The 23,695-nt window shown below is 50.0% G+C and overlaps 1 protein-coding gene across 1 annotated transcript in view; it reads left to right on the forward strand.

Annotated features, from left to right (window-relative positions):
* The window catches only part of LOC139183687 (epididymis-specific alpha-mannosidase-like), a 52,920-nt gene that overhangs the window by 11,644 nt on the left and 17,581 nt on the right, over window positions 1-23,695 (forward strand). Inside the window, exons 4-9 of the mRNA XM_070791850.1 lie at window positions 867-1,039; window positions 1,428-1,516; window positions 2,285-2,462; window positions 8,612-8,810; window positions 11,919-12,109; window positions 23,305-23,443. Of these exons, the coding sequence (XP_070647951.1) occupies window positions 867-1,039; window positions 1,428-1,516; window positions 2,285-2,462; window positions 8,612-8,810; window positions 11,919-12,109; window positions 23,305-23,443 (969 nt within the window). The remainder of the gene's footprint in view (window positions 1-866; window positions 1,040-1,427; window positions 1,517-2,284; window positions 2,463-8,611; window positions 8,811-11,918; window positions 12,110-23,304; window positions 23,444-23,695) is intronic.

Genomic DNA, 23,695 nt, shown 5'->3' on the forward strand with positions numbered 1-23,695 from the left:
ACCTCCTCACGTGGTCTGTCATCCTCAGGAGGCAGGGGAATGCAGGCTCCTGCCGGGAGTCTATTACCCTGTCCTAATTAGGAGGGGCTGTGTGATTCTGTTCCTAAAAGGCAGAGGGGAGAGTATATGTTGGGCAAAGATTAATTGTTTTATGCATTAATCACCTGTTCATCTGGACCTCAGGAAGATTTTCTAACAGTGTTGAAAAAACCTGAGGTACACTGAGCTGTCATTAAGATATTTACTGCTTCCTTACAAAGAAGGGGGAGGATTTAGGGATGGATTCTGCAGCCCACTGATGTTTCTCATATTCTCATATCCTCTCCCACATGATCACAAAATGGCTGCTACAGCTCCAGTCATCAGGAAAGAAAAGGGGTACAAGGGGACATTGCTTGCTGAATCTTCTTAAAATAGAAAATGTGTGAATTCTTGCCCTGCAACTCAAGCCAGTTAAGCCCATACATCTTTTCAGCTATAACTATTTGCATGCCCACTTCTAGTTCCCACAGAGGTGGAGAAAACAAGAATCAGGCAGAGGTGGGTGATCTTTCCATGACCTGTGGGACCAGTGCTAAGTCGTCCCTTGGGTCTGGGTCAATATTCCCTGACTGAAGTGAGGACTCTGAGTGTGGAATTAGGGGACATCAGACCTGCCCTCCTCAGGCAGATGATACGGGGACAGGGTGTGCCCTTCACAGATTGCTGAACCCCCGTCTCAGACCCCCCATCCCCAAGTCTTCCGCCTCTTCTCCAGCTGCTCCTCCTTGGTCTCCTCTGCTTCCTGCACCTCCTCTGCTGCTCCCACTGGTCCCTGAGTTCTCAGAGCCCACCCCAAGTCCAACCGCCTGGCTGTCTCTTTGCAGAAGGACACGGCTTTCTCTATGAAACATTTGGGGTCCGGCCACAGTTCTCCTGGCAGGTGGACCCGTTTGGTGCATCCTCCACGACCCCCACCCTCTTTGCCCTGGCGGGCTTCAATGCCCACGTCATCTCTAGGATCGACTACAACCTGAAGGAGGCCATGCAGGATAACCGGGTGAGTGGTGAGCCGCATCTACTCATCCACTTTCTCACCATCAGAACTGAAAAAAGCTGCTGTACCTTTAGTAATAGTGACGAGCTCCCGGTGTCTGCAGGCATTCAAGCCGAGTTAGAGACAGCCTGGCTGGCAGGTCCTGACAGAGAGTCCTGCCCTGAGGAGGGTCAGATGAAGGTGCAGACAGGCACCATCTGGAGGGCCGATTCCCCCGCCTCCTGTGGCTTTGGGAGGTCAGGGCGAATCTTGAGGAGGGGGCAGCAGAGGAGGATCTTGACCTGAACCCCTGAGAGCAGCGGGGGCGGCGAGGAGACTCAGGCGGGGCCTGGCGGGGAGCCGGCAGCCGTGTCGCCCCTGTGCCCTCACTCCCTTCCCTCTGGGTTTGCAGCAGCTGCAGTTCGTGTGGCGAGGGTCCAGATCCCTGTCGGCACAGCAGGAAATCTTCACACACGTCCTGGACCAGTTTGGCTACTGCTCGTGAGCACCTGCCTCGGGCCAGCCCCCGTCCCAGCTCCCTCCCTGGACCACCTCAGGCACGCCCCTCATGGCCGGCCCTGAGGACACGCACTGAGCACCCATCTTACAGAAAGAACAACTGAGGCCTGGACATGCGCAGTAGCAGCTGTAGGGCAGCTGCACTGGGCTCAGAAGGCAGCACCAAGGCCTCCGTGTCCTCAGTCTCCCTGGGTCTGAGGATTTTGTAATACTGCTCTGTCTTTATATAGAATTTTGTGATTCTGTTCATCACGATGTTTTTTGCTTTTTTTTTTTTTATTTGAAAAGTGTGAAAATCTCATTAAATTGTTACTGAGATTTTTACAAGTGCGCAGTTTTGTGTGAAGGCAAGTATCTCAGTTGCCTCATTCTGGTCCCAGCCCTGCTCGGGGTTCTTGGAATCAGAACTGAAGGGCACAAGGATGACCTAAAGAATGAGTGATCGCATGAATTGCTCCTGATCCACGTGAAGGAAGTGGGGCCCAGAGGTTGTGGGCTCCACGGAACAGCTGAAAAAATATGGGCTTGTAGGGTCACGTGCCCAAGGTCCTGCAGGGCTGAAAGGTGACGCCTTCTGTCCACTCAGCTCTCATCTGCCCACCACCGCCCTCTACCCTCTGATGGGAGACAGAGGCCCCGAGCCAGATCTGCAGGCATAGTTGCTCTGGCCTTGCTGAGTCCTCCCGACCTCCTAGGTCTCGGGCTGCTGCCCTTCTCAGGGCTGGTCCCTAACACTTGTCTCTCTCTCAGTGAGGGATTTTACTGGGATGGCGACCCAGTCTTCCCAGGTCCACCCAAGAATGGCCTGTACCCCTTCATGGAAATCCCTGTCACTGAGGACACCATCCCAAGCTTTACCAATCTCCTGGTGAACAACGTGTTGGCTCGAGCCACCTGGTTCCGGACACCACACATCCTCTGGCCCTGGGTAAGTGGGGGTCCCTGGCCCTGATCGCTCAACTTTGCACAAGGGCTGCTCTCATGTGTCCCACCCCAGCAGCCGGGTCCACCCCAGGATGGTGTGTCCTGTTCTAATCAGGCCAGTGTCCATCCAGACAGTGGGCCATCCCAGCTCCGGCTCAGTCCTCCTTCCCTGCACCCCGAGTCCTCACCCAGTCTACCAGCTCCTCACCCCACCCTGGATCACCCCAACAACCTCTGCCTCCAATGCAGCCCCTGCCCGACGCAGGCTCCAGCCTCTCCCCAGCTCTCCCCTCCTTTCTCCTTCTCAATGCTGGGAGCAGAGGCTTCGGCCTGAATCCTGGCTTCCTACTCAGGGGCTGTGGGACTGGGAACACTCTGAGCCTCACTTTCCTCATCTGTGAAATGGGGATGATGACAGGACCTGCTCCATAGGCTGGATCTGAGGTCAAGTGGGAAAGACACCCCAGGGGACAGTGCCTGATGTTATGTCATCACTGCTAAACTGTAGGGAGCACCCCGTTCTATGGGATGCATGTGTATCCTCCATTTCCTCTGCCCACTGGGCATAGGGGCAGGCCCTATGGTGTCCTGTCTACTCATAAGGGACTGAGAGCCAGAGAGGTTAGGGAATCTTCCTGAGGCCACATAGGTGCTTAGCAGGGCAGCTAAGAAAGTGGAATTTGTGCTCAGAGCCGTCAGAAAAGCTCCCGAGCGAGAACGCACGTGTGCACGCTCCCGCACTCAGCATGCTGCACGTTACGTCCTCATGACGTGTTTTTCAGATGGAAACATAACTTCTGACCTCTGTCAAGCATTTAGCCTACCCTGCAGCCCCTGTCTTTGGATCTACCCATATGTTCTCTCCATACATGAAGTTATTTTCCACATACTTTCTGTTTTCCTTTCATTCACGTATACCTGAGACCATATAGTATTTCATCTTTCTCTGTCTGACTGGTTTCCTGAGCATAGTGCCCTGAAGTTTCATCCATGCTCTTGCAAACGGCAGGATTTCCTCTTTTTATGGTGAATAATACCGTGTACATATATAACATTTTCTTGATCTCGTCGTCCACTGATGCACATGTAGGTTGATTCCATATTTCTTGCCGATTATAAATACAGCTGCAGTGAACATAGGGTTGCAGAAGTCCTTCCAAGTTAGTGTTTTTGTTCTCTTTGAATAAATACAGAGAAGCGGGGAGACTGAATCACGTGGCAGCTCTATCACTCGTTTTTCGAGGAACCTCCACACTGCTTTCCATAATTGCTGGAACAATTTACTTTTAAATCAAAAGTGCGTGAATGTTTACATTTCTCCTTATCCTGATGTACATTTGTTGTTTCTTTTCACTTAGACAATAGCCGTCGTAACAGGTGTGAGGTGGTACCTCTGTGTGGTTTCGATTTGTTCAGCATCTTTTCCTGTGTCTGTTGGCATCTTCATGTCTTCTCAGACAAATATCTATTCAGGACCTCTGCCTATTTTTTACCTGGATCGTTTTCATCATTACTACTGATCTATATGTGTTCTTTTTATATATTGTGTATTATGCCTTTCCAGATTTATGACTTGCAAATGTTTCATTTCATGGAAGTGAAAGTGAAGTCGCTCAGTCGTGTCCGACTCTTTGTGACCCCATGGACTGTAGCCTACCAGACTCCTCTGTCCATGGGATTTTCCAGGCAATAGTACTAGAGTGGATTGCCATTTCCTTCTCCAGGGGATCTTGCCAACCCAGGGATCGAACCCGGGTCTCCTGCATTGTAGGCAGACGCTTTACCATCTGAGCCACCAGGGAAGTCCATTTCATAGGCTGTCTTTATTTATGAAGTTTCTTTGCTGTGCAGAAGCTTTTAGTTTGATGTAGTCTTATTATTCTCTGTGTTCCTTTTCCATGTGATGTCAAATCCAAAAACTCATCACCAAGATTGATGATGAGGAATTTACAGTGTATGTTTTCTTCTGGAAGCCCTTATAGTTCCAGGAGTTACAATCAAGTCTTCAATTAGCTTGACTTACTGTTTGAGTACAGTGTCAGGCAGTGGTCCAACCTCATTCTACACCTGAGGATGTGCAGTTTTCATAAGACCATTTCTGGTAGAAGACGTCCTTTCCCAGTTTATATTCTTGCCCTTTGCTTTAGTGTAATTACCATACACACATGGCTTTGTTCCTGAGCTCTCTATTCTATCCCATTGATCTATCTGTATCTTTTATTGTCTACTATTTAGATTGCTATGACTTTGCAGTGAACTCTGAAATCAGGGTGTACGATGCTTCTAGTTTTGTTCTTACTAAAGATTGCTCTGACCACTCATGGTCTTTGTGGTTCCCATAAATTTCAGGATTGGTTGTTCTATTTGTGTGAAAAACATCATTGGAATTTTAAAAGGTTTTGCCTTGAATCTTTAGATTGCTTTGGAAAACGCAGCCCTCCTCTTGCAGTCACGAGCTCAGAATATTTTCCCACTTAACTTGTGTCTTCCTCCATTTTGATCATCACAGTGTCATCTAGTTTTCAGTGTGCAGGGCTGTCACCTGCTCCGTGAAATGTATTCTTAGGCATTTTACCTTTTTTTAATTTTTTTTTTTAACTTTACAGTATTGTATTGGTTTTGCCATATATCAACATGAATCCGCCACAGGTATACACGTGTTCCCCAACCTAAACCCTCCTGCCTCCTCCCTCCCCGTACCATCCCTCTGGGTCGTGCCAGTGCACCAGCCCCAAGCATTTTACCTTTTTCATGTAACTATCAAGAGGACTGTTTCCTTCATTTCTCTTTCTGATGGTTTGTTGTTAGCATGTGGAAACACTAATCAGCAGGTGATTGTGTCTGTTGATATTCTATCCTGCAACTTTACTGCTGTTATTCATTTAAGACCAGCACGGCCACTATGGACAACAGTGTGGAGACTCCTTAAAAGCTGGAAATAGAACTGCCATGCTGCTGCTGCTGCTGCTAAGTCGCTTCAGTCATGTCCGACTCTCTGCGACCCCATAGACGGCCTCCTACCAGGCTCCTCTGTCCCTGGGATTCTCCAGGCAAGAACACTAGAGTGGGTTGCCATTTCCTTCTCCAAGAACTGCCATATGACCCAGCAATCCCAGTACTGGGCATACACACCAAGGAAACCATAATTGAAAGGGACACGTGTACCCCAGTGTTCATCGCAGCACTGTTTACAATAGCCAAGACATGGAAGCAACCTAGATGTCCATCGGCATATGAATGGATAAGAAAGCTGTGGTACATATATACAATGGAATATTACTCAGCTATTAAAAAGAATGCATTTGAATCAGTTCTAATGAGGTGGATGAAACTGGAGCCTATTATACAGAGTGAAGTAAGCCAGAAAGAAAAACACCAATACTGCATACTAACACATATATATGGAATTTAGAAATATGGCAATGATGACCCTATATGTGAGACAACAAAAGAGACAGATGTATAGAACAGTCTTTTGGACTCTATGGGAGAGAGCAAGGGTGGGATGATATGGGACAATGGCATTGAAACCAGTATATTATCATATGTGAAATGAATTGCCAGTCCAGGTTCGATGCATGATACAGAATCCTCAGGGCTGGTGCACTGGGATGACCCAGAGGGATGGCATGGGAAGGGAGGTGGGAGGGAGGTTCAGGATGGGGAACACGTGTACACCTGTGGTGGATTCATGTCAATGTATGGCAAAACCAATACAGTATTGTAAAGTAATTAGCCTCCAATTAAAATAAATACATTGATATTAAAAAAATTTTTAAGATTTGTCTCTAGGGTTTTCTGTAGTCACTATTTTTATGACATCATTACAGCAGCTATTAGTGAGAATTTTATTTCTTCTGTTCTGATTTCCATGCTTTTTCACTACTAATTACTGCAGCTCTGATTTATAATACCACATTAAATAAGTGGTGAGTGGGATCATCCTCATCTTTTTCCTGATCTCCCAGGAATAGTTTTACCTTTTCTTCCTTGAGTTGGTGTTAGCTGTCAGCTTGTCATGTATGGCCTCTACTATGTTGTAATTTTCATCCACACCCACTTTGAGGAGAATTTTTATCACAAATGGAATTTGAATTTTGTCTTATGCCTTTTCTGCATCTGTTGAGATGATCATATAATTTTTATCTCACATTTTTTCATTGGTTGATTTGAGGATGTTGACTGATCCTTGCATTCCTGGAATAAATCCCTTGCATTCTGCTTTATGATGATGCAATATTGTCTTCAAGTATTGTTGATTTTGTTTGTTATTATATTGTTGAGGATTTTTGCATCTATGTTCCTAGGATATATTCAGCTATAATTTTCTTTTCTTGAGGCTTCTTTGCCTGGTTTGGTGTCAGGGTAGTCTTGGAGTTGTAAAATTATGTTGAAAACTTTCAGTCCCCTTCTAGTTTGTAAAAGAGACTAACAAGGATCTGTATTCCTGAATCCTTGATGGTAATACCAGACCCGCTTACCTGCCTCCTGAGAAATGTGTATGCAGGTCAAGAGCAACATTTAGAACTGGACATGGAACAATGGACTGGTTCCAAATTTGGAAAGGAGTAAATCAAGGCTGTATATTGCCACCTTGCTCATTTAACTTATATAAAGAGTACATCATGCAGAATGCCAGACTGGATGAAGCACAAGCTGGAATCAAGATTGCTGGGGGAAATATCAGTAATTTCAGATATGCAGATGGCACCACCCTTATGGAAGAAGTGAGGAATTGAGGAGCCTCTTGATGAAACTGAAAGAGGAGAGTGAAAAAGCTGGCTTAAAACTCAACATTCAAAACACTAAGATCATGGCATCTGGTCCCATCACTTCATGGCAAAGAGATGGGAAACAATGGAAACACTGAAAGACTTTACTGTATTGGGCTCCAAAATCACTGCAGATGGTGACTGCAGCCATGAAAATAAAAGATGCTTGATTCTTGGGAGAAAAGTTATCACCAACTTAGAAAGCATATTAAAAAGCAGAGACATTCCTTTGCCAACAAAGGTTCATCTAGTCGAAGCTATGGTTTTTCCAGTAGTCATGTATGGATATGAGAGTTGTACCATAAAGAAGGCTGAGCACCGAAGAACTGATGCTTTTGAACTGTGGTGTTGGAGACAACTTTTGAGATTCCCTTGGACTGCAAGGAGATCAAACCAGTCAATAGTAAAGGAAATCAGTCCTGAATATTCATTGGAAGGGCTGATCCTGAAGCTAAAACTCCAACACTTTGGCCACCTGATGCGAAGACCTGACTCATTGGAAAAGACCTTCATGCTGGGAAAATTTGAAGGCAGGAGGAGAAGGGGATGACAGAGGAGGAGATGGTTGAATGGCATCACCAACTCGATGGCATGAGTTTGAGTAAACTCTGGGAGTTGGTGATGGGCAGGGAAGCCTCGTGTGCTGCAGTCCATGGGGTCTCAAAAAGTTGGACACAACCGAGTGATTGAACTGATTGAACAAGGATTTGTATAAATTCTTCAACATTCGATAGACATCACTGCTGAATGTTGATCTTTGCTTTCTTGAGAAGTATTTGGATCCTGGTTCAGTTTGGTTCTAGTATCCATTTGTTCAGGCTTTCTATTTACACATAATTCAGACTGGGCAGGTTATGTATTTCCAGGAATTTATCTGTTTTTCTACTTTGACATCTTTCTGAGGACGGGATTAAGGTCAGTAAATTCAAGCAAGCCATTCTGTTTTTTATTCTTGTTTAGTATCTCATCATAATCAAGGTTATTGATACCTAAGAGCAGTGCTGGGATTTAAGAAATTGTCAGGAAACGGAATCTGGCAGACACAGAAAACCAAAACCTAAATCATCTCACTTACGTGGAATTTTACAAAATCAGTCTCATACAGAAAGAGATCAGATTTGGGCAGCCAAAAGCGGCCCTGGAGAGTGTGCAGAATTGGGGGAATGTTGTGAAAGGGTACAAACCTGCAGCTGTAAGACAAACCAGTGCTGGGGAATCACCCTCAGCATGGCAAAGAGGCAGACACAGCCCGCACAGGGCCCGGGATCCGTGCCCGCCGCGGGGAGTGTGGGCGGTCATGGGAGTAAGAGGGGCTCTCCCCGTGCAGGCTGGGCTCTGCACCCAGAAGGACAGGACGTTGCTTCTGTCCCCGGGCCTGCAGGGATGTGACAGGCAGTTCTTCAACGCCTCACTGCAATTCACCAACATGGACCGTGTAATGGAGGAGGTCAACAAGTTCACAGACAAGCACGGCATCCGGATGAAGTATGCCTCGCTCGGCAACTACTTCCGGGCTGTGCATGCACACCGGCTCTCCTGGAAGGTCCGAGACCACCAAGACTTCCTGCCTTATTCCTCAGGTAGGAGCCGCTGGTTGCGGAGCAGGGAGGGATTCGGTGTCAGGGAGGAAAGGGGCCCCCAACTCAGTGCCTGCTCAGGCTTCTGCTTGGAGCCTGCTAGGGGCCCTGGGGGAGGTACAGGCCCTGACCCTCCTTCCTGACCCCCTCCACACTCTGCCCGCTTCCTAGCTCCCGGAGCCTCTCACGCTGTCCACATGCAGCAGGTCCCGTCTCTGCCTTTTATTGCAGTGCTGCCGGAAGGACTGCCCCGTGCCCACCTCCTCTTCCTGCAAAGTCCCAGTTGTCCTGTAATGTCACCTCCTCTGATCCCCAGGTGGTGCTTGTGGTAAAGAACCCACCTGCCAATGCAGGAGACACAGGAGATGCAGGTTGCATCCCTGGGTAAGGAAGATCCCTCAGAGGAGGAAATGGCAACCCACTCCAGGATTCTTGCCTGGGAAATCCCATGGACAGAGGCGGGCTACAGTCCGTGGGGTCGCAGAGTTGGACAGGACTGAGCATGCATGCATGCATGTCACCTCCTCCAGGAAGCCTTTCCTGACCTTAAGTCTAGATCGGGTGTCTCCTCTTCCCCTCAGGGTCCCACTTTTCACCTATTGCCACAGAGTCATTAGTGGGCACAATAATGCCCACGTCTCCCACAAGCCTGTGTCCTGGAGGCCAGGACAGGTTTGGCTGCGGCCAGCAAGGCTCAGAGTGAAAGGTCATGGAGTGAGCCTTGTGCTGGGTTGTGTGCACTGTGGAACCACTCTGTGTCAGGAGAGGGGGGATGTTCATCTTGGTTAGCTCATCCAGTGTGAGAATGAAGTGAGATGAGGAGAGCCCTTAGCCTAGTGCCTGGGCCAGAGCCAGGGCTCAGCAGATGCAGCTTTTAACACTGACAGCAGCATCTCCATCCTGGGAGGCCAGGCTCCATCCTGGACATGCTGTGGGCACTCCGTGTTGAGGAAGCTAGCCCGGGGCCTGATTGCCCTGAAGGAAGCCCAGCATCAGCGTCTCTTCCAGGTCCAGCCCCACCCACCTCCAAGCGGACCCCCTTAGAAGGTCCAGCCCCGCTATCTGCAAGCCAGACAGGAATTATGCACACACAGCTTCCCACTGACAGCTGGGGAGGCAGAACGCCCTCCACACCCCAGTCCAGCCTTTGCTCAGGGCATCCGCGGGGGATGGCGTTGGCTAAATTATTGAGTATCTGAAACTCTTACTGCATACAATGCCAGAATCCTTGAAGGATCCTTGTTGTCCTGCTCCCCTTTTCCAAAAAAAAAGAGGAGCTAAGGGGTATGGTCGTGGGAGGAGACTGTGGCCAGGACCCCATGAGCCAGGATTCCCCAGGGACCCTGATCAGGTCCTACTTCCCAGGCAGGTTTGCCCAGCTGTAGGTCCATGGTGGGATCACTCAGCAGGACAGGTCGTTTTAGAAGGGAGAGGTGAGGTGAGTGTCTGTCTCCATGGACAGTTAGGAGACACAGGCTCACAGCAGCATCCACTGGCTGAGCATCTTCCAGGGGACCAGGGTGCCTGAGCTGCGCCTCTCCAGGGCCTGTGCCCTGCCCGCCCTCACCATTCAGCAGGCACAGTGTCTCAGCAGGGCTGGCCCCAGGCGGTGACTCAGATGCTCACCTGGGTTGAGATCACAGCTCCTGCCCCCACGGGCTGGGTGGCTTTGGGTAAATGACGTCACCGCTCTGAGGCTTGGTTTTGTCATCCATGACATGGGTTCTCAGAGGACTGGAGGGAATCCCACATGGCAGTTCAAATACAACCACTTCCCTTCTCATTTCCTTTCCTTCCGAAGAGACAACAGGATGGGCCCCCAGCTGCAGGGCTGGTTCTGGGCTGGGTGCCACCCTGACTGCCCCAGATCTGGATTTGCAGTGCCTCTCCGGCCTTGGTCTTCTGCCTGAGTGGTGAGAAAGGGGAGCTACATATCTCTCAGGACACTTCCCTTGGGACCTCATCAGATTGGGGGAGGGCTGGCTCCTAGAGTAGATGAGAGGGGCTACCAGAATGTGGGCGGTGTCCCAATTGAGGTGGGTGTGACACTGCCGTGTGGGCGTGGTCACACTTGAGGTGGGAGGGGATAGAGGATGTGGGCGTGGTTACCAGGAGGCAGGAAGGAGTGTATGCTGAAAGGTCCAGTGAAAAGCGAGGTGGGTGTGGCTACTTAGCCTCCCTCTAGAGAGGCACCATTTAATCAGAGACTAAAGTTCAAGGAGGAGACTTGGTCCTGATCTGAGCACAGGGTTATCTTGGTAGCTTTGTCTAGTTGGGTCCCTGCTTAGAGCTGAGGCTGTGGTGAGCCAGTGCCTGACCTGTGTGCTCAGCTTCCGGGAGGAGCTGTGGAGGGTCCCTGTGTCTCCCCCCTCAGATTGTAGCCTTTCCCAGGTCCTCCTGGCTTCCCTTCCTTGTCTAGCCAAGGTCCTCTGAGGGAAGAACAGAGAATGGAGGCACAACCCAGCCTGGGGAGGAGGCAGGAGGAGTGAACATTTGGGAACCCTGAACCACCTGCTGAGACACATCCCAGCCCCAAGGTGCTCAGACTCTTGCCCATTCCACCAGCCTCACACTCTTAGTCCAGGGTCAGGACCGTGGCTCCGGGGCTCTCACAGCTCCCACACCGCTGCCATCCTTCCCTGCTGAGCATCCAGAGAGAACTGCTGAAATGCATGCCTTCCGGGACCCACTTTTTCTCCAGAGGCACACAGGGGCTGCCAGCACTCCAGCACTTCCCCCTGGGTCCCTCAGCCCTCGCCGTCATCCCTCTCCCTCCTCCCCTGAGGTACTCAGGGCCTTTCCCCACAGGCCCTACTGAGGGTTCAGGTGCACACTGAATTCTTGTTGTCATCACAGTGCTTCAGCACTCGGGCCTCTCCAGGCCTGCCCCAGCCCAGCCTGTCCCTGCCAGCTGCCCAGCCATCCAGGAATCTTGTACCATTGCTGATCTGGCTGGGACAGGAGCCCTGAGATCACCCCCCGACCTAGGCTGTGTCCCTGGGGACCCAGGCAGATCTATCTCTGACCTCATCTTCCTCAGCATTTCCCAGATGAGGCTCAGGGGCCTCCATGGGCAGGACCTCACACCCACTACTGACCTTTTGCTTCTAGAAATATTTCATGCTTGGACCGGATTCTACGCCTCCCGAAGTGGTCTCAAGGGGCTGGCAAGGCGAGCCAGCAGTTTGCTGTACGCTGGGGAGTCCATGTTCACACGCTACGTGCTGTTGGCTCCCCACCGGTTCCTGGACCCGGCCTGGGGCCTGCAGCAGCTCCAGCAGCTCCGCTGGGCCGTCTCCGAGGTAACACAATGCCTCTCAGAGACAGGACAGGATTGGACACTCCTGGGCTGTGTGCTTCTCCCTCCCTAGGTCAGCACACCTCCCAGTCCCTGGTCACTACAGGTCCACTTTACAGATGAGAATACTTAGGTTGCCTTGGTCACAAGACCTGTGCATGTTGAAGCTGCCCCAAGGCTAGGACCATGGCCTGCAAGGGTTCAGCTTGTGGTTCAGTAAGATTCAGAGCCAGATTACCCAGAGGGGAAAGGGCAAAGTGGAATAGCACTGATATCCAACAATCCAAGGCTGGGCTCAGTTCTGTGACCTCAGGCTGCTGAGTTCCCCTCTCTGAGCTTTGTTGCAGAAACCAGTGCTTGAGAAACCAAGCACCACACTCAGAGAGTTGGAGAAGTCAGGTTTACTATGCTGGCAGGCCTAGAGGAGTTGGCACTCTAAGCTGGGATCCCCAAAAAAGGGGTTACCGAGTTTTTAAACACGGACAGGAATGACTGTGGGTTTGCAGGGGCTGGGAGATTCCAAAGAGCAGGACAAAGGTGAGTGAGATAAGCTCCAGTTCCTAGTATTGTGAGTCCCCACTTTCTGAGACGGTGTGACCTGCGTGATCCAGACTTTGCAAGGAGCAAGCTGAATTACAGAGGCAGAAGGAGCAGGGGGTTATGTAAAACTTTACCTTATCCTCTGCATTCCCCCCTCTTGATGCTTCTGTCATTCCCTGTAGAAAGCATCATCTCGTGTTTCGGTAGGGTATTCAAAGCTCCCCTTTGTTTAGGGGGTATATTGAGCGATTACCATTGTAACTATGGATTCGGTTCGAGAGGTTATGAACTGGGTAATAGCACTGAGAATACAAGGACCAAACAAGAGCGGCACAAAGAACGTGAAGAGAGGACTGGCTTAAGGGCGGACCCACGATGTCCAGCTCCATGTGTGGTTCCAGTGACCCCAGGAATTTGCTAGTTCCTCTCTCTTTTTCATCATTCATTCCCTTAGATATTAGGCCATGTCCCTGACTATTCCTGATTGGTTTACATAAAAGCAGCAGTCTTTGTTCAAGAAGAGGCAGAGGCCTCCCTTTTCAGCTGTCAGTAAGTCTAGTCCTCTCCTATTCTGTAAAGCCACCTTAGCCAGGGAATCTGTTCGGTCCTGTAAAGCCACTAAAGATTTGGCTGCTCTCTCAGTGTTGTCTGTGAAGTCCCTGGATAGTGTATGGTAGGAGGAGGTTGATGAAACAATTCCTCCTATTCCCATACCTATTCCAGGAGTAATTTCCAGACCAACTAGTAGAGGCATAAACTGGATGGCCCTTTTTGACCATGTCTTTGCTGCCAAAGGTAAGGTGAGAGTCTGGCTGTTAGGGGCAATATTCATCGGCGGAGTGAGGAAAGCTAAGATGCAGATACCCATCCAACTGACTGGTAGGCATAAGCATCTTTCCCACAAAGAAAAGGCCTTGATAGGGGCAGCAGCATATCGTGTTTGTGGGAGGATGAGTGGGCCACTCACCTTTTAAAGTTTGATTACATTGGTCCCTGGCTGATTTGTCTACAGGTTCAGTTCCTGCATTATTTGTAAAGCATTCTGGAGCCTTCTGAGTTAGCTCAGTTGTCCTTAAGACTGGCCCTTGTAAGGGTGAATATATAGGAGGTCCCATGGCTGTTGCATTATTCAGTGGTACTGGTGTACCTAAGTGCCGTGGCACTCCTTAGGATAAGCAAAGCCGGCAGTCCCTGACCAGCTGGGGGATGGTGTCTTTAAGAAGGCGATGGGTTGCACTGAGAACCTGGTACAGATGAGAGTTTAAAGGGGAGTTAACTCTGTAACCTGAGTCATACTGCCAAAGGACAGAGTCTGAGTGTTCAGGGCAAAGTTGCTCCATGATTGTGTCTGTCTGCATTATTGTTCCTGTCCAGTAGGTTTTTCCATTTATTTGTAGACAGACACCTGTTCTCTTTTATTGCATCTGTGTGCTGTTTGGGGGTAAACGGAGGCACAGGGGCATGATGACAATGGCATGGCATCAGGATACCGCTGGGGCTTGGACCACCTGGTGGGGGAAAGGTAGCAGCAGCGGGGGGCATGAATGGAGAACATTTTCGGTGCCCAGGCCTCTGGATATACGTCACATGGTTAAGGCAGTAGGTGACCAGCCTATAGGATTGGCTATCTACACGTTGTTCACGCTGATGATTAAGGACACAGTTTTCCAAGGGTTGACTGTAATGTTGACCGGTGCGTGATGGGTAAGGAACGGCACCATCTGTTACAGCAAGCGACAGAAAAGATTGCAAAGCAACCTGCACATAACAGATAACTGAACACTAGCAAAAGGTTTTCTCCCCGTCTTTGGGCTGTCATGGCTATAGCAACTGAGCCTATCGTGAAGGGGGTCAGCTATACTGTGAGCGATTTAGTTAGTAGGGCGAATTGATCATAAGAGACATGATCTCTGAGGCTTCCCGCTACAGTGAGGTAACAGACAGCTAACTGCAGCTTTGGACCCAAATCCCAGTCCTGGAGTGCGACCAAAGCTAGTCCTGGAGCAAAGAACACAGCAATAACTCCAACCAGGGATACAGACCAAGGTTGACAATGAAAATCCATTGATATTTTGATAGCCAGATCCTCAGTCTTCTGCCAGGGAATGACCAGTCAGCTGTCGGAGTGTGGCTGGAACAATCCTCAAACTTCTGCTCTGCATTGATTAGTCAGCTTCTGAAGTGACTAGAGCAGAGCTCAGCGAGCGCCCTTTGTGGGTGAGGGCCACTGTATTTGGAACCAGACCTTGAGGGGATTTTCAGAGTCCTGAATTGCTTTCCAGATGTCCTCGTCACAGGAAGCCACTGCCTTCTTGACTCTGGGGGTGGATCCAAGGCATGAAGTCTATAACTTTAACAGCAGTAGGTGTTGCCAGGACGACAGTGAGAGGGCCTGTCTGAACTTGTGGAAGTGGTTCTTTTTCCAGTCTTTAACCCATAGCTCATCTTTGGGCTGATAGGGATGAATCCAATTGCCCAAAGAAATGGGTGTCCTTTCTAAGGTTTCTTGGGCTGTACGGTGGAAGACTTTTCCCAGAGCCTGGAAGTGTCAGTACATCTCCAGGCCAGCTGGTTGTTGGGGGTTTCCTTTGAGTTTTCCTATCCCTGGGGGCATTTTCCCATATAAGATCTCAAGAAGATAATTGTCTGAGGACTGCAAGATACATCTGGCTCGGACTAAGGCTAGTGGTGACATGTCAACCCAAGATAAATGAGTCTCCTGACAGTGTTTAGCTAATGTAGTCTTGAGGGTGCCATTCATGCGTTCAACTTTCCCTGAGCTCTGTGACCTGTAAGTGGTGTGACCCTTCCATTCGATACCCAGTGTCCTGGATAAAGTTTGCATTATCTCAGACGCAAAAGCTGGCCCATTGTCAGACCCTAAGGACCGAGGCAGCCCGTATCTCGGGATTATGTCTCTTAGTAGGGCCTTGGACACTTCTCATGTCTGTCCAGTGCATGTGGGGTGGCTTCAGCCCATCCCTAGTAGGTGCAGACTGCCACAAGTAAACACTAACAGCCCCTATACCGCTTGACTTCAGTAAAGTCCACTTCTAGATCTTCAAAGGGCAGAGTCCCAACTGTCTGCATCTCTGGGTTAGGTCTTGGTCCTTGGCTGGCGTTGTTTTGTGTACAAGTCACACCTCTAGTACTGATCTGGGCACACAGGGTTGGGAGCTTAAAATCGAAACAGTAGCAGCTCAGTAAGCTCTCCAGCACAGCTTTTCCTAAATGAGTTGTCTCATGATGTTGTTTTACCAGCTGGACTGCATGACTGCTGGGGACAGTGAGTCTTTGGTCTGGGAGCTTCCACCAGCCCTCCTTATCTTTTATTCCTCCATCATTTAGAGCCCATTGGTCTTCTTACTTGGTGTATCTTGGGGACGGAGGCAATTCTGGTGCCAAGAGGACCTTAAAGGTTGCCTCAGGGTCGACTCTGGGGATTGGTTGGGTCGCCGCCTCCCTGACTGCCTGGTCAACTGACCAATTTCCTTTGCTGATTGGATCAGTTCCTCGCTGATGGCCTTTACAATGGATGACTGCTATTTGGAAAGGCTTCCAGACTGCGTCTAACAACTAAAGGATTTCTTTTTTGTTTTTAATCTCCTTTCCCCCTCCTGTCAATAGTCCCCTTTCGTTATAAATGGCTTCATGTACACGTACAGTATCCAAGGCATGCCTGGTATCAGTATAGGTGTTGACTCGTCTCCCTTTGGTGTGCCTTAGCGCCTGGGTGAATGCCCGTAGCTCAGCCTGTTGTGCTGACCACCCTTGTGGCAAGACCTCGGCCTGCACTTTCTCGTCAACTGTTGTTACGGCAGAGCCTGCTTTGTGCTGCCCGTCTTGGATGAAACTGCCTTTGTCAGTGAGCAGTTCCAGCTCTGGGTTCTGGAGGGGGATGTCCATCAGGTCAAGCCTGCTCAAGCGAATTTCATCTATGACCTCCTTATAGTTATGGTCGGGGGTTCCCACTTACACAGGTAAAACTGTGGCGGAGTTCAGCATCCACACAGTCTCGAGTTGTACCTGTTTGTTTTCCCAGAGCAGTCCTTTATAGCGAATCATCCTGGAGTTGGTCAGCCACTTATGGCCCTGGCTGTTCATCAGGGCAGTAACAACCTGGGGAACCTTTGCTTTTATATTTTGTCCTAGAGTAAGCTTATCTGCTTCTCTGGCCAAAATCACAGTGGCAGCTAATGCCTGGAGGCATGGTGGCCATCCCACAGCTGCTGGATCCAGTCGCTTTTACAGGTATGTGGCCGGGCGCTGCCATGGCCTAACTGTTTGTGTGAGGAGCCCTGCTGCAGTGTGATTTTTCTCATGCACAAAGAGGTTAAAGTCCTGTGCCGCATTTGGCAGCCCTAATGCAGGAACAGTGGTCTAGAGTCTCTTTATCTCCTTGAAGGCCTTTTCCTGTTAAGGGTGCAACTCCAGGGGATCCTTACCACTCTGTTGTGGCTTTCAACAAAGGCTTGGCAATTTCAGAGAAACTCAGTATCCAGATCCAGCAGAATCCAGCCCCGAGGAACTCACAGACTTCTTTCGTGGTGTTCTGCCGAGGTAGTGAGCAGATGGCTTGCTTCCCCTCCTGTCCCAGTGCCCGATGCCCTTTTCAAATGACAAAGCCCAGGTACTTGACCTCCTGTGTACAGATCTGAGCCTTTTCCATGACACCTTGTACCCTGTGGTGGAGAGAAAAGCCAACAGGGCTTTGGTGCCTCTCCAGCAATCCCCTGGGTGGGACTGGCTAGCAACAGGACATACACATACTGGAGTAGTGTGCAGTTCAAAGTTTCTCTGCGAAAGGCAGCAAGGTCTTCAGCCAGGGCTTCACCAAACAGGGTAGGTGAGTTTTTGAAGCCTTGTGGCAGCCGGGTCCAAGTCAGCTGTGTCTTCCTCCCAGTGTGTGGGTCTTCCCTTTCAAAGGCAAAGAAGGGCTGGCTGGCAGGCTGGTGAGAGCCAGAGCCAGAAGAATGTATACTTGTGATCAAAGCAGGTGAACCAGCTTGCATGAGACAGTAAGAGACTCAGGAGAATGTTGAGATTTGGGACCACGGGATGGATGGTGATCACCGCACTGTTGATGCCACAGAGGCCCTGGATGGGGCGGTAGTCATTCCCTCCTGACTTTTTGACTGGTCAGAGTGGGGTGTTCTGGGGACACTGACATTCCATTAGGATCTTGGCATCTCGTAGGCACTGGCTGTGGTCCCAAATTCCCAGGCATGCCTCCTGTAGGTACTGGATATTGTTTATAACAGGAGTGGCTCCTGGCCTCAGGTCCACTACAATGGGGGCATGGTTTGTGGCCAAACCTGGGGGCTCCTTCTCTGCCCAGACATCAGAGAATTCTATTAGCAAGCTTGGGGGATTTATTTTTTCCCTCCGTGAGTAGCAGAGATGCCATTCATCTTCCCTGGGCATAGTCATGGCCTTTGTCAGAGCTGATTGGCTCCTCAGAGTGAGGCTCGTATGCTTTCCAGGAGCAAAGGTAATTTGTGCCCCCAGGTTTGTCAGTAAGTCTCTACCCAGCCAGGGAATGGGGCATTCAGGTAAGCAGAGAAATTCATGAGTCACCAGATGGCCCCCTAGCTGACACGAATGGGCCTTGCACAATGAGCAGGCTGCCATGTCCCTGTGGCCCCAACAATAGTTGCTGTTCGGCCTGTGAGGGGAGCCAGAGGTGTGGTTTCCATGAAGTGTTCAGCTCCAGTATCTGCCACAAAAGTCATTGATTGGCTTCCTACTTTCATTGTGACCAGGAGCTCCCAAGGGCCCAGGACTAGTGACCCCAGTCTTCTTTAGTCTGCTTTTGCTCCAGCCAGGCCAACAAGGTTTTGGACGGCCAGCTCAGGCTGGTGCCTTTCTTTTGGGGTTGACCGAACTTCTTTGACCCTTAGATGTCCCTCTGTGACGGTGGCACTCAATCCTCCAGTGTCTAGTGTCCTTGCAATAGGTGCACTGGTGGTGGTGTAGAGGTGGTCTCTTCTTAGTTTCCCCTTTCCACAAGGGGACATTCTGTTTCACTTGATCTGAGCTCCTCAGTGATGCTGCTAGCAGGGCTGCTCTCTGTTTCATTAATTTATCTGATTCTCATTGGGCTTCATGGTCTAGGTTCACGAAGACTTTATTTGCTACCTCCAGTAAATGTGAGGGATTCATCCCAGTGAAGCCTTCCGGCTTTTGGAGCTTTCGTTGGGTGTCTGCACAGGATTGAGCCACAAAGGAAGCATTAATCATTGGTTGATTCTCCATTGTCTCAGGGATGAACAGGTTGTATGTCCGGAATGCTTCACACAGTTTTTCATAGAAATTGGTGGGAATGTCATCTGCCTTTTTTGACTGTTGTTGTAATTTTGAACATATTGGTGGGCTTTTTGGCTCCTGCTTGAAATCCATGTAGAAAGGCATCACAGTAGCAACCCAGGGTTTCTTATCCTCCTCTGAAATTGAAATCCCAACCAGGCCTCATCTCTGGCATCACTTCTTGTGCCCATCCTTCTGCATCTAAGACCTCTGTGGACACTTGTCCTCAGAGCCATTTGGGGGCTTCTGTTGAGATGCATCACCTTTCTTCAGCGGTGAAGAGAGACGTAAGGGGCTGGTGACAGTCATCCCATGTAGGCTGATGGGTGTGGGAAATGGACCCTAGGAGGTCAATCATAGCTGGTGGTTTATCCGAGTACGCTGGGTTATGGTGTTTCCAGTTTAGGAGATCAGTAGGGCTGAAGGCTGGTGATAGAGGAGGGAGCGACCAGGCTGGACTGAGCCTTGTCCACTTGTTGAGGACCTTGAGTTTCTTGCAGTGGCGTCTCATGGGCGGTGGCCAGCTGGTTAGACTGTTTGGCTGAGCGGAGCTGCTTCCCTACTGGCTCAGGGCTGGTGTCTTGCTCATGAGGTGCTGCGGGGGACGTGGAGGGAGGTGGACTGTCTGGCAATGGGTCTGGCGCTGACTGTGCCGGGGCGTCTGGAGTCCGGGGAAGGTATGGCAGGGGCAGTCATGGGTCTTCCACTGGATCTCCCTGGAATATATATTTTTTCTCTTCTTTCTTTTTCTGAGTTCTGGTTGGGGAACAAATACCCTACTCTGTCCCTATCTGTTCATGCAAAATCTTGCCCATGGGGGCAGGATCTGTGCTATAGAAGCCAGGTGTCTATGTATGGGGGCTTCCTTGGTGGCTCAGAAGGTAAAGCGTCTGCCTGCAATGCAGGAGACCTGGGTTTGATCCCTGGATCAGGAAGATCCCCTGGAGAAGGAAATGGCAACCCACTCCAGTACTCTTGCCTGGAAAATCCCATGGACAGAGAAGCCTGGAGTCCCAGTGACTACCTGGTTCACTGCTTGGACAGTGGGAAGGTCAGGATTGCCCTCTGGCAGCCATCCAACATCAAAGGATGGCCAACTGAGCTCACATAAGTTAAGTTTCCTGGGGGTCATCTTGACTAATCTCCTGCAAAGCCCTTCTTAAAGTTCTTTATCAGTCTAAAACTGTTGCTTCAGAGGAACTGCCACCCATGTTGACAAGCGTAATCTATCTGGCAGGGTTTTGAGGAAAACCTCATCTCTTACCTGTCAGCTCAAGGAGTCAGTCAACAGAAGAATAACCAGTAACCAATAATTTCTCCCTCACTGTATATCCCGCCTTGAGTCAGTGGTGCAAAGACAAGCAAGGGTGGCTGGCCCGTCGAAAGAGAATACCATTCAGGTGACTGCTTGCCTGCGTCCCTGGGGGGAACTTAGGTGCCTCTTAGCATTGGCAGATCAGTATATACCCCTGATCCAGTTCTGTCTCGCAGTGAGGGACTGGGTCCCTCAGAGCAGATACCGCCTTGAACCACATGAGGTCACCACGGAACCACAAGTTAGGGCCTACTCGGACTCCGTAGCCATGACGGCCGTGAAGCCACACAATCAAGCCGGAAGCGCAAGCGAATCAGGCTGCACACTCGTTCACATTCATGTCTCATCCTCTTGGCTGCTCTCTTGAGGGAGATTTAAGATGCCTCTGAACATTGGCAGGTTGGTATAAACTGCCGACCCAGACCAGCCTCGCAGGGAGAGATCAAATCCCCCACAGACTGGCCCTGCCTTTCAGCCTTATGAGATCATCACAGAACTGCAGGTTTTGGATCCTCTCAGGCTCTGTAGTCCGAGGACTGTGTAGCTCACTTCCACTTCCTTCAATCAGCAATCATGTATACACAGTAATTCAAGAGGTCATCACAATACCTCCCTTTTCCTGAGTCCCCAGGTCTCCCTATCTGATGCTCCCTTCCTGGGATCTCCAAGGAGGTGATCAGTCTCCTCTTCTACCCGTTAGGGTAGGGCCTGACGGGGCCTTATTTGATCCTGTGGCCGTTCCTGGTGAGTTGGTCCATTCCTCCAATGAGTCCGGTCAGGGCTAAGCTACCTGGAGAGTCAGAACGCTGGTCCAAAAGAGAACCCAGAATACCACCAGGTGGTGTGCCACCTCGTCCCTTTCGGGGCTCCTCCACTCCGACCCGGCTGAGCAACCAGTCTGGTGGCTCAGGTGGCATGGTTGCAATCTTGCTGGGGCCTCCAGAAATGTTGCAGAAACCAGTACTCGAGAAACCAAGCACCACACTCGGAGAGTTGGAGAAACTCAGGTTTTCCAGAGGAGTTAACACTCCAAGCTGTGAGCCCCAAGCACGGGGCTTACAGTTTGTATACACAGACAGTGATGATCAGTGCATTTGCAGGGGGCTGGGCTATTGCAGAGAGCAAGACAAGGCTGAGTGAAATATGATCCAGTTCCTAGTACTATGAGTCCCCACTTTCTGAGACTACATGACCTACATGATCCAGACGTTGCAAGGAGCACGCTGAGTTACAGAGGCAGAAGGAGCAGGACGTTATGTAAAATTTTAACTTTTCCTCTTCACCTAGGTCAGCACACCTCCCAGTCCCTGGTAACTACACGTCCACTTTATAGATGAGAACACAAAGGTCACCTTTGATCACAAGACACATGCATGATGAAGCTGCCCCAAGGCTAGGACCATGGCCTGCCTGGGTCAAGCTTGCGGTTAAGGAAGATATACAGCCAGATTGCCCCAGAGAGAAAAGGGCAAAGTGGAGTAGCACTGATGTCCAACAATCCAATGCTGGGCTCAAATCTCAGCCCAGATCTGTGAGCTCAGGCTATTGACTTGCCCTCTCTGAGCTCTAATTTCCTCCTTGGAAAATGAGAACCCTATATCCAAACACACATAGGTTGTTGGGCTCTGTGCTGCCGCAAAGGAAGTTGTTCATAACTCTGCATCTTACTTGTCCCCACTGTACAGATGGGAAAACTGAGACCGAAGATCTCCTACAACTTGTCTCTTCACTAGTCAGAAATGGGCCACACTGCTCATGACATTCATAGTCACTAAAAAGAATTGTCGGCAGGACTAGTCATTGCGCGGGGGTGAAGGGGATTGACTTTAGCACCCATCAGAGGGGGTGGCCGTGTGGCTTCACCTCACGGGGACTCAAGTTTCCCTTCTGTGAAGAGGAGGTCATGCAACCCTACGTGGTGCAGGCAAGTAATAGGCCATGTGTGGGGCTTTTCTGGAGCAGGGTATCAGCACTTATTGAAAGGTTGTTGCTGAACCATGAAAAACACCAGATTCTTAGCCTCTGGAGGATAATTCAATCCAGGGCCAGAGACGAGACTTGATCACTCAGAGCTTTTGTGTAATAAAGTTTTATTAAAGTATAAAAGAGATAGAGAAAGCTTCTGACATAGACATCAGAAGGGGGCAGAAAGAGTATCCCCCTGCCAGTCTTTAGCTGGGTGTTATATAGCTACTAGAAATCTGCTAATTAGAGAAAGGAAATGTCTCAAAACTCAGAGAATGGCACCAGGCCCCTCACCCACAAGATTCATTGAGATAACATTAGCACCGGGGGAGTCATCCCGGGCCATGAAATGATTGACGTGAATCTTGAAGAAGGGCAGACTGTCATACACAGACACAGTTTCGGTAACATAGATTAGGAGAACAGTGTATGAGTACAACATACTGGCTTGTCAAGTGGGTTCTGAGTCTTTAGGGGGAACCGACTTGAAGACAGAGTCTGGGGAAAATACACTGTACATTAGCACAGCTTAAGACCAACACTTCCATAAGGAAAATGCGTTGGTGAGCTCAAGGTTGGAGAAAAGTTAGGTTCAGGTGGAACCAGGTGTCATTATGGCAACACAGAGTTTTAAGAGAAACCTCTTTTTAAATTTGTATAGAAAAGGGGAAAAAAAAAATAACACTAGTTTGTTTCCTCCTGCCCCTTAAGAGAGAGAGAAAAATGTTTGACACTCTTCCATTCGGAGACCCCTGGCCTTCCTGCTTGTTACCCTCTCATTATGGGATGGCTGGGTCATGGAGGGAAGCTGGGGAGGGTCCTTTTCGGAAGTCAGTTTTCTGTCCAGAGTCAGGGACACAGTTATGCGTTTTCCCAAGGTCAAAAACACTTGGGAAAGTTCATCGACCTCTCTGACCTCAGTTTCCTCTTCTGTAAAGTGGGAGGAACCCCCAATTCTCCAGCAGCACCTGCTGAGAGGGAAGTGGTGTCAGGGCCCTGTGGGTGTCAGGACAGCAGGTGCTGAGCAGAGGCTGGCCTGACCCCACTCCTGTCCTGCACCTGCGGGGGCCCAGGTCCAGCACCACGATGCCATCACTGGGACTCACGCCGGCAAGGTTGGTGACATGTTTGTGGAGCACCTGAGCACCGGGATGCAAGCGGTGCACAAGCTGATGGCCTCCATCACCCAGGACAGGTCTCCAGCAAACTCAGGTAAGCGAGGCCCCTGGGGGCACAGTGGGCCATGGCAGGTGTCTGCCCGGTTGTACTGCCCAGCTCTGCCCTCTGCTCTGTGTCTGTGTGCAGTCCCATCCCACTTTCAGAGTCTGGAAGGGCCCTGGAGACCAGGGGTGCAGCACACAGGAACTCTGCCCATGCAGACTGGTGTTGGGAGGGGAAGACTTTCTCAGTAAGGGACTTAGAACTGGGTTCTTCCGGTTCCTGGTGGGGCTGGCTATTCCAATG

The sequence above is a fragment of the Bos indicus genome, chromosome 6 (assembly GCF_029378745.1).
Source record: "Bos indicus isolate NIAB-ARS_2022 breed Sahiwal x Tharparkar chromosome 6, NIAB-ARS_B.indTharparkar_mat_pri_1.0, whole genome shotgun sequence".
Taxonomy (NCBI): Eukaryota; Metazoa; Chordata; class Mammalia; order Artiodactyla; family Bovidae; genus Bos; species Bos indicus.